This window comes from Juglans regia, chromosome 7, assembly GCF_001411555.2.
Source record: "Juglans regia cultivar Chandler chromosome 7, Walnut 2.0, whole genome shotgun sequence".
Taxonomy (NCBI): Eukaryota; Viridiplantae; Streptophyta; class Magnoliopsida; order Fagales; family Juglandaceae; genus Juglans; species Juglans regia.
This window is the reverse complement of record NC_049907.1, coordinates 1113286-1124016: the sequence shown is the minus strand read 5'-3', so window position 1 is coordinate 1124016 and position 10731 is coordinate 1113286. Positions and strand designations below refer to the sequence as shown.

The 10731-nt window shown below is 30.3% G+C and overlaps 1 protein-coding gene across 3 annotated transcripts; it reads left to right on the top strand.

The window, feature by feature from the left end:
* Positions 1–2011: 2011 nt before the first annotated feature.
* LOC109013895 (E3 ubiquitin-protein ligase APD2-like) lies at positions 2012–4641 on the top strand. Of its 3 annotated transcripts, none has more exons than XM_018996141.2 (5): positions 2012–2323; positions 2821–2969; positions 3100–3175; positions 4002–4284; positions 4385–4641. In XM_018996141.2, the coding sequence occupies exons 2-5, from the start codon at positions 2883–2885 to the stop codon at positions 4461–4463; spliced, it is 525 nt and encodes a 174-aa protein (XP_018851686.1). In that variant the 5' UTR covers positions 2012–2323; positions 2821–2882; the 3' UTR covers positions 4464–4641. The 3 variants fall into 3 exon arrangements, with proteins under 3 accessions (XP_018851686.1, XP_035547726.1, XP_018851685.1); XM_035691833.1 differs by having other exon boundaries at positions 3106–3175; positions 3957–4284; positions 4385–4640; XM_018996140.2 differs by having other exon boundaries at positions 2014–2323; positions 3957–4284; positions 4385–4637.
* The last annotated feature ends 6090 nt before the right edge of the window (positions 4642–10731 follow it).

The following is a 10731-nucleotide window of genomic DNA, read 5'->3' as shown; positions in this document are numbered from 1 at the left end:
CCCTTCAATATTTCAATAAACTTAGCCATAAGAAATTCACCATTTAGATGATCCTCTTGATGTAGCACCACCCGCGTAATGCCACACGCATGGTTTATTATTATATATATATTCAAAACAAAAAGGCGAATGAAAAACACAAAAAAAAAAAAAAAAGGTCATCTGAGCAATAATTTCATATGGCTTGTTAGCATTATCCAAATATTGTAAGACTCATGAGTTTATCTCTCTCCCATATAAAATCCTCAAATTTAAGTAAGAAATTAAGGAATCTTAATCCTTTGAGGGCCGGCTTTTTAGATTACATTATTGTAAGTAATCACTACAACTCATACGGTAATCATTCTGTCCATTTGATTTATTAAAATCCTTAAGGGTTCGTTTGGATAAAGAAATCATCTCATATCATCTCATCATTACAATTTTTCCAAATTCCTACATAAAATATAATAAACAATTCAATTTTTTCAAATCTCAAAATAATAATAATATTAAAAAATAATATTATAACAATATTTTATTCAACTTATCTAAAAAAATATAATCTCATCTCACTATCTAAATGAATCATAAGACCTAAGTTTTAGATGATGATCATAACTGAAACAACAGTCGACATTAATTCTGTCCATAAAAAAATTATACAATGTTATGATATGGGCCTTACAAGTCAAGAATTCGGCGGTGATGGCGGATCTCCTCCTCATGGGCAGTCAAAATACAGCTGGACTCATCTTGGGACAGGAGAGACCGATATGGGTCGGGCTGGGAGTTCCAAAGCCCAGGTTCCTAATCCTCTCTGCATGCCTGACTGGGATTAGATTAGTGATCACCACGTCCCACTTACTAGTACTGTTGAAGCCCATGCAGTCATCTTTTTCAAATTTAGTCACGGGACTGGCCCACTAGGGAGGCACGTACATATCATAATGTGCAGGCGTTTTGTTAACTATTTAGATTCAGAAATTATGGATGGTTTTGGAAACAGAAAGATAGATATGTACGTTATACGCCGAAGACCATGTAGGAGAAAAGTAGAATTTATAGGTTGAAAACCTTGTCGACCGAATAGCTAGAAACTAATTAGTGAAAAGAATTATTCTATTTTCTTAGAATATTGATCAACAACTAGTCCATTTAGATTGTGTTTGGATGTTGAAGTGAGTTGAGTTGAGTTGAGTTGAGATGATAAAATATTGTTAGAATATTATTTTTTAATATTATTATTATTTTAGAATTTGAAAAAGTTGAATTATTTATTATATTTTGTATTGAAATTTGAAAAAGTTGTAATGATGAGTTGAGATGAATTTGAAATCCAAACGTTAGTTCTCTTAAAAAATGTTTAGTCGATCCAACCAAAAAAAAAAATTATATACTGTTGTATGGTTTAATGTTTGTTCAGTTTTAAGTTCGGTGTTTATTGAAATACGAGAAGTAATACTATAATTATAAAGAGATTTTATAAAAATAAATTTATAAACTGATACAACTTTATATGATATGTTAAATTTACTTTATAATATAAGTATTGTCTTTACAATAAATAGCTTTACTTTCGTGAGACCTAATTATGCGAATAAAGCATTTCTCTTTAAATATATGATCAGATCAATTACTTAATCTGTAATAAATAGAAAATGGGTGAGTTTTGGAGAATTTCACATAAAATTAGGCACTTGAAAATCATGCCGAGTACTTCATACCATCACATTGACCCTATCTCATCCTTTGACCTTATCTGAATTCAAAGTTCTGGGTTGGGCTCCATGCTTTGAACTAGAAAAAAGCTGACCTACCATTCAACATAGTATATATAAATTAAGGCGTTCCGATACCGTTACCCGCAATAGAGTTGCGAGAATGGTTGGTTGGTCCCAAAGGAAGACAGAAAAATAACAACGACCATTCTTCCCTGCGCGCGCATTAGTTGGTGGTTAATTTGATCAACGTCCGGCCCCTCAGAACAATCCTAACATTCTCGCTGTTCTTTCTTCCTTAATTTCATCTAAATCCTAATAAATATGGTACTCGGACAGCTTGTTAGGTTGCTACCAAATTTTTCAGATACATGAGGCTTTTATTTCGCACTTTTTTCCCTTTCTTCTACCATTCATGCATGCATTGTGCACTCATTCCCCTTACTCAGAATCTTTAAACATTGCGATTCTTCTTCCTTGCTGCATTTTCGCATTAAGGCACGAACAGTAAAGGTGCAGCCATTGTTCAGGCATTGTCATCTCCACTTGAAAAATGGGTGTTTTTTCAATGGATTCTCCAGGAACGTCCGAGCCGAACATGGAAACTCCAAGATCTTTTTGAGGTAATATTGTAGGAACCATTTTCTCTCTGTATTTTTAAAAGTTTAGGGCCTGTGGCAGAGGAAAGTGGAAAAGAGAATGAGCAGTAGATTCGATTATTTTATGTTGTGGATTTCTTGGCCGGCTAGCCGGAGATCAGCAATATGAGACGCTTCTCCATGGTTCAGTTTGAATCTGCAACATTATCTCCTTAATTAATAATGTTGGAAGAGCTAGCGCTAAAGATCGATACTAGTAGTTAAGATTTAGACCAATGCATGTTTTGTTGGAATATACATGACCTGTGAGCAAATGGGTTTGGATATTATAAATAATATTTTAAAATATGTAATGAAATAGTTTAAAAATAATAATAAAATAATTTGAAAATACTTGAAAATAATTGTCAAACCCATGCAATATTTTGTTTTCATTTGTGCAATGAAACCTACAGCTGATTATCAACTACTGTTTCAGTCTCATGTGCAGCAACCCTTTTTTTCCCTTTATTTTTTTTCAGATTAATTTGAATTTGTAAGAAAAACAAGGCAGCCGGAGCAAAGACAGCTAGCCAAAGGCATAATGTGTTCCACTATACGAGTGCTGAACAGAATAAATCTCCACTTGGCAGCCGGCTCTCAATCCTATAATTTAACCAAGTCCAGCGAAGTATGACACTATTATCACTAGCTAGCCTCATGTTGGTTGTAGCTTTGACCGTTAGATAAAAATATTCCCAACATACCCAACTACAGTATCGATAATTTGAAGGTGACTGATTTTTTTTCCTTCTAAATAGTTGCAGGATGATTTTGCTGAATGGTGCGTTACGCTCTCTTTTGTGGCACGTCTTGTAGCCTATGTTGCAATTTTAGGTAAGTCATGATCTCTTATAATCGCATGGCATATGAAACTCTTGTTGGGGAGATAAATATTTGAAAAAGTTTTTGGGTTCATCAGGACACATTAATATGTTTTACCAACCACTCATTTTTTCGACTTTTCTTAAAAAAAAAAAATGAGATTGATCAATTGTTAGAAAACATGAATAAAATAAAAAATAAAATCAATTGTACACTGACATAAAATTTATGTGGTTTGATAAGGTGTCTATATCTACGAAATTTATGCAGATAATTTTATTCAAATGATATTAATCAAATATACAGTGTAGAGATCGTACAAGGGTTTAATACAAATGTATAATAAACTCTACGTACTTAGTGGGTCGGGTCGGATTAAGAGAAAAAAGGGGTCAAAACTATCTGCCCGAACCTCATTGAACATCTACCAAAAATCCACAACATATCCTTATTGGATCGGATCATCAAATCGGTCTGTCACAAACACAACTAGACTCCACACATAAAAACCCAACATAAGTGACACAATTAAAATTACATGCATGCACTGAACATAAGTCTTTTTCAATTGTCAATTTGAGTTTAATGGTTTAATTATAGAGAGATAAACACATCATTGTAGCTCTTCATATAGAACATTGAGACTGTACTAACTTCACATGACTATTTAATATTGTGTTTAGTTCTTTGTATTGAATTATTCAATTTGATCAAGAAATTATAGATAGATCAGGATGTCAATTGGCATGCATCCACGTATATATAAATGATGATGATTTTCGCTATGGTGCAGTATTGCTGGTGATCGTTATATTTATGCTAATGAAGTACTTTGAAGGGTTTGATGAGGAGAGGACCGGAGAGGAAGCAGGAGATCAAAGTACTGAAACAAATCCATTATGGCGAGGAAAGACACTGCAATTCTCGTATGGAACTTGTGAAGAAGATTTGGAGTCAGGAATTCGTAACGATAATGATGTTGGATCATGTAGTCATAGTAGTTCCCAAGAAGAAGATCACTTGTATGACAAAAAAGTATGCGTAATTTGCTATGATGAACAACGTAGTTGTTTCTTTGTTCCTTGTGGCCACTGTGCTACCTGTTATGTCTGTGCTCAAAGGTATGATATCCTAAGAGATTCAACTTTTACCCACAATATTACAATACTTATTCAATTATAATCTCTTTTATACCCAAAAACTTGTGATTTTTTTTTTCAGGATTTTCAATGGAGAAAACAAGACGTGTCCTGTTTGCAGAAGACTCATTGGCAAAGTTAGAAAACTATTTGCCTCTTAAGGATTATTTATTTACGAGAAATATTATGCATTAATTATTATTTATTATTTTATATTTTATATCTATATTTTTTTTTATAAGATATTTTCTTATTTTTTGGGAGACGATTTTGACATGTCAGTGAGCCCGTCTCTGAATTAATTGACAGAGATCAGGATATATATAACCGACTTTTTTTGTTTTCTTTCGTTTTGTTTTGTTTTGTTCAATTAATTTCTAGGCAAGCAGAGAGATGGGTTTGGTTCAGAAATCGTTTTTTTTTTTTTTTTTCTTGCTTATAAAAGGTGTAGGCCATGCCGCTAAAAACTTCCCAAATCATAATTGCTAACTGTCAAGTCATTCTCAACCCCGCAAAATCACAGAGAGGGCTGGCCTAGTTGAACCATTGTACATATCTTAGCGTTCCCTGTTCTTCGATTAGACGAACTAGATAAGTGGATGTCTTTTATTCAATTCTTTACTAGGTGAAAATTACAGTAAAAGTCCGAAAATCCCGATAAGGTTTTAAAATTTTTGTTATACTCACGGTTAATGTTGATGTCATGTTTTGCATGCCTAGCCACTCCATATTGATAGCGTTTGGGCTCTTCCTTACAAGAAGGAGAATGATAGAGCTCAGGGTTCATGGTACTTTCGATACTTAAATTAGTCTAAGGCTATGGAAGAAGATAGAAGAATAAATACTAGAATGAGATATCAATAATGTTCTAGTTTGAGAGAGAGAGAGAGAGTAACCCCCTTCTTGGCATGAAGAGAAGTATTTATACTTGAAAGGAGTCTGTCTTGAAGTGAATGTGACAGGTGTGCGGATCTGTATCGGATCACACGTCTCTGTCGACTTCATGTATCTAGTCAGACTTGTCAAGTCTGCACTAGGTTGTTGCTAACACCTAGATGGGCGCATCGTTCCGTACTATGACCCCAAGATGTCGGAATGCGACATGGCCCTGCCATGCGTGCTCGTTCCTGCATCATTAAACACGACGTGGCTTGGGCAGGCTTGCTTGCCCACCTGTTGCATCCTAATAGTTGTGTCAGAGATGAGGACGCCTCTGACTGTTGGTGTATTTGGGTGCCAGGTCGTTCCATCATGTCAGGGTTGGGGGTGCCTTTGTCAGGAGTATCATGTGGCTCAGTCTCCTATCCTTTTGTTGGGACTCTTGTCTTAGGCCATTCTTCCTAGGCCGTCTGGGTTACTGGGGTCTTTCTGAGTCCTCACAGGGATCACACCCAACCGATTGAGTCTAGCTCCATCCCCGCTCAAGGGTTTTACTGGGGATATGATCCAACCAGTTGGGGCCATCACCTTATCTAGTCTGGCAGGAGTAGCTATGGTGGACTTCCTTGTAGTAAAATCCCCCTCTGCCTCCAATGCAATCCTGGGGGAACCAACTTTCAACCGCCTCATAGTGGTAACATCCACCTATCACCTCAAGATAAAATTTTCAACCCCTATGAGAGTGGGAGAGATATGTGGCGAACAGAAGTTGGCAAGAGATTGTTACGCTCAGGAGCTGAAACTCGCCTGTCGAGGTCCGAACCCTCAGGAAAGTACCCGAGGCTGCAGATTCGCCCCAAGCATAGGTAGACAATAGCAGCTCGACAAAGGAAATACGCGATACTTGCATACTTTAAGACGGCATCTGGCATTACTCGTATGACATCGATGTAAATTTATAAGTTATACTTTTTTCTTATTTGAATAATAAGAAAAGTTTTGTAGGTATTAATAATTTTTTTTTTAAATGAAGTAAAATAGATTAGTGTCCATCTTGGATGAAATCCCCTCTAATTTGTTGACCATATTTGAAAAATCAATACATCAAAATTAACATAAAAATACTAAAATACATTAATCTTGTTATGTGAAAGTTAAGATGAAAGTCGAAAGTTAAATAAAATATTGTTAGAATATTACTTTTTAATATTATTATTATTTTGGAATTAGAAAAAGTTAAATTGCTTATTATATTTTGTGTGTAAATTTGAAAAAAATTATAATGATTAGATGAGATGAGATAAATTGAAATCAACTGTGAATCTAAACTAGGCATTAGGTTTCGTTTGGATAGTAAATTGAGATGAGATTAGTTGAAATAAAGTTAAAAATTGAATAAAATATTGTTATAATATTATTATTATTTTGAAATTTAAAAAATTGAATTGTTTATTATATTTTGTATAAAAATTTGAAAAAAATTATAATAAAAAAATGAAAAAAAAAAAGAAGATGTGATAAGAGACTAACCAAACTAACCTGTGTTAAAAAATGGAAAAATATTGAGAGAAATTACTATTAGAAGCAGTTACTTTTGTACACTTTACGTGATATCATCCAAAACACATATTCTAAATTTGAAATTACTACTAAATTGAGAGAGACGATGAGAGAGAGTCAATGGGAGATGACAGAGAGAGTCACTGAGAGAGAGATAGATGACGAGGGAAGAGAAAGAGCCGAGAAGAGAGAGTTGTTGATGAGAGAGAGAGGGGCAGAAGCTGTCTGGTGCGTATTGAAAAAAAAATGGAAAATGCTACATGTCCCGTTGGGGGCTCCCGCTGGGAGCTCTCGCTGGGCATGTAACATTTTTTTATCTATTTATTTTAGTTTTTTTAATATAAATATTATTAATATTTTTAAATATTTTAAAAAATAAAATAAAAATTATAATATTATTAAAAAATATTTTCTTAATCACGAAATAGAATAAAAAATAATATTTATTTTACTTCGTGATTAAGGAAGTATTTTTTAATAATTTTTTTTTACTTTCTGATTAAGAAAGTATTTTTTAATGATATTTTAAATTTATTTTATTTTTTAAAATTGTAAAAAAAATATATATAAAAAATAAATTTAAAAAATACACATAAAAGAGTACATATTAAACCCAACAAGAACCCCAGCGAAGCTGTAGCATGTACATTTTAAATATTTAAAAAAATCATAATATTATTAAAAATACTTTCTTAATCATGAAGTAAAATAAAAAATTATAAAAAAATATTTTTTATTTTACTTCGTAATTAAGAAAATATATATTTTTACTTTCTGATTAAAAAAATATTTTCTTAATAATATTTTAAATTTATTATTTTTTTTAAAATATTAAAAAATATTAAAAAAACTATATAAAAAATTATTTAAATAAAAAATATATAAAATAATCCTACAGCCCCCAGCGGGAGCCCCCAGCGGGGGCTGTAGCATCACCCAAAAAAAATATATATATCAAAAGCAGCTATTTAACGAAGTTTCCTAGAAGGTTCCGATGATCAGTATTGGGCAAGTTTGTATGAGTGGGACCCTTGATGGAGCGGGAGGCCAAGTTGTATAAACCATGGGCCCGCAATAGCACAACAATAAATTTTTACAATCTCTTAACATTTCATATTTCATATTATTTTTAATTTTTATTAATTTTTTTTATAAAAAAATTTATTATATAAATAATGAATAAAAAATTTAAAATAATTTAAAAAGAATAAATTTAAAAAAATAAAAAATAAAAAATATTAAAAATTTAAAAGATTTAAAAAAATATAAAATATGGAGCATAGTAAAGATTATAACAAAACTCATAGCACAATACGTGCTCCATGCATGCTAGCTTGTAGTTCTGTCTTATCCAGCAATTATTATTTATTTATTTATGAATAACATTAAGTATAAGTTCTAGATACAAATCTTGGATAAATATTTTGTAAAAATATATATCATATCAAAGAAAAAAGAAAATTTCATACTTTATCATGGTGTGATCTTTTTTTTTTTTTTTTTAAAGCATGATATATTTAAAACTTATATATATCATTTTTTTTTTATTTATATACATTAAAGTTGAAACTGAAGCAAATCAGGACAGAGTGTTTGAGGGCACTCCGCAACCTTTCAGCCCATTTATGATTTTCTTTTAATGTTGTAGTAATAAAATAATTTTAAAAAAATAAATTTATAAATTAATATAATTTAATGTGATATATCGAATTATAAAATTATTTTTATAATAAAATAAATCTAATATAATCCTTTAGTTTATAAATTTATTTTTATTCAAATTTTTGTGTTGTAACACTTTTCTTTTATTTTTTTTATTTAATATTGTAATGCCTATTGACTACCCTACCCTACACGGTTGTACCTACGTTTTAACTTATTGAAAATTTATTTATATAATTATATTCTAAAATCTCTGTAGCATATATTATTTATATGATATAATTTAATTTAAAAAATATTAAATTATATCATATAAAACCTTTAAAATAGCATTTCTCAGACAAGTATACAGTGCGATTGCATGATAACTTTATGGGCTTAGATGCGAGTTTGGGAATGTGACAAAGCATGAAGCACAGAAACTCATTTTGTCGTGATCCGATCTTTTTGAAAGCAATAAAAGTATAAAACCATTTTTATTTTATTTTGTTTGGTTAAGAAGCGATCGATCGGCCACTCTTTTTCACCATCTTACTTTTATTTCCAGGGAATCTCCATTCTCAACTGCACAATTTGTTTTGAAAACATTTTAAATAAAAGCAATATTCCAATATATTAAGTTATATATCATTTATAAATTCAAATTTATCTCATAAAATATCATTTATTTCTTCTTTTATATATTTTACTTTAAAAAATTTTATTATCAAATTGATACGAATATATTTAATAAAATATTTATATGATATAATTTAATTTATAAGATAAATTTTAAAGTTTAAATTTAATAAATAAAATCTTAATATTTAAATAATATATGTATTATTTCCTACCCACAATCGGATTGAGAAGTCATATCATCTTATTTTATTATTATAATTTTTTTAAATTTTTATATAAAATATAATAAATAATTTAATTTTTAAAATTTTTAATAATAATAAAAATAATATTTTATTTAATATATTTAAAATCATCTCATCTCATATTTCAATACAAACGGAACGTTAATAAAGATTTTTACGTTGGCCCATATAATAACTAATTGCACTAAGATTTTGAGACGAAATGGAACACTGCACTGTTTTATTTACGGACATAGTCTCATTAAAGGTTGAATGGGCACGTGCGTTCAACAGGGAAAGTAAATCCGAAAATCTTATTAGGATAATGATAAGCTTTTATAATTATTTTATTTAATAGACAAAGAAATGATTATTAATAAAATTATATAATTTTTTAATTTGTATTAATAATTAAAAATGTGAAAAAAATATTAAAAAAATATTTAAAATAATAATAAGAAAATAAAAAATTTTAAATATACTATAAAATAATAAATAAATGAACTTATCATTATCTATATTATTAATTTTGTCGTCTGACAAAAGGGTAGGGTGGGGCAAGAGGAAAGCACGATCACCCTCGAGCCTCCACGACAAAAACTTCTGCTTACTGGTTGTCCCTACACGCGCACAGTTTGGCGGGGACAAAGAGTAAGTGGACTTTTTATCCACACGTGGGGTCCATCAAATGGTGCTGGAAGACTTGGGACCAGTCGCACATCATCGTAATGAGCAAGCTTACAACTTGTGGGCGCGTCCATGTTGTTAAGGAAAAATTTAAATGAAAGTCACGTATAGATACCGAAAGTTCAGGCGATATTTTGGGAATGAGATTGGGAACTGTGATCCATTTATTTTTGTAATTATCTTTTTTAAAATTTGCTTGAAAATGGATAATTATAAAATAGTTAAGAGTGATTGGTTAGAGAAATTTTAAAAAAATAAAATGAAATTATTTCAAGAGAATATATCTTCTAAATCAAATTTCTATTACTCATTAGTAAGCTTTTTATATTTAGTTTGAAATAATAATGTTTCTCAAAAGGTCTTTATTTTGAGATTTTTGAACTTCTCAAAACTTTTTCCTCTTCGATATTTTATATTAAAAATAAAAATAAATAAATAAAATTATATTGTCACCCTCTTTAATTGAAGAAAAAAATAATCTTTTTTAAAAAATTGATATTTTACTCTGTTATGTTTTAAACTTTATAAGTTGATTTGGTTTTATGCTGATCTGTTAAAAATTTTAAGACATTATATATCATGCATAGGATTTTAGATACGCATACTAAAATTTGAAATAAATTATTTTATTTCAATTAAAATTAACTCTTTGATGGTAGGTGTATGTACAATGTAGTAAAATGGCACGCAAACTATATGATATAAGAGAGCAACATGGCCAAACGCCTGTAATTTGATTGATATAATATTTTTAATTTTTAAAATAAAGGTTTGGAATTTAAAATTTCTATCTTTT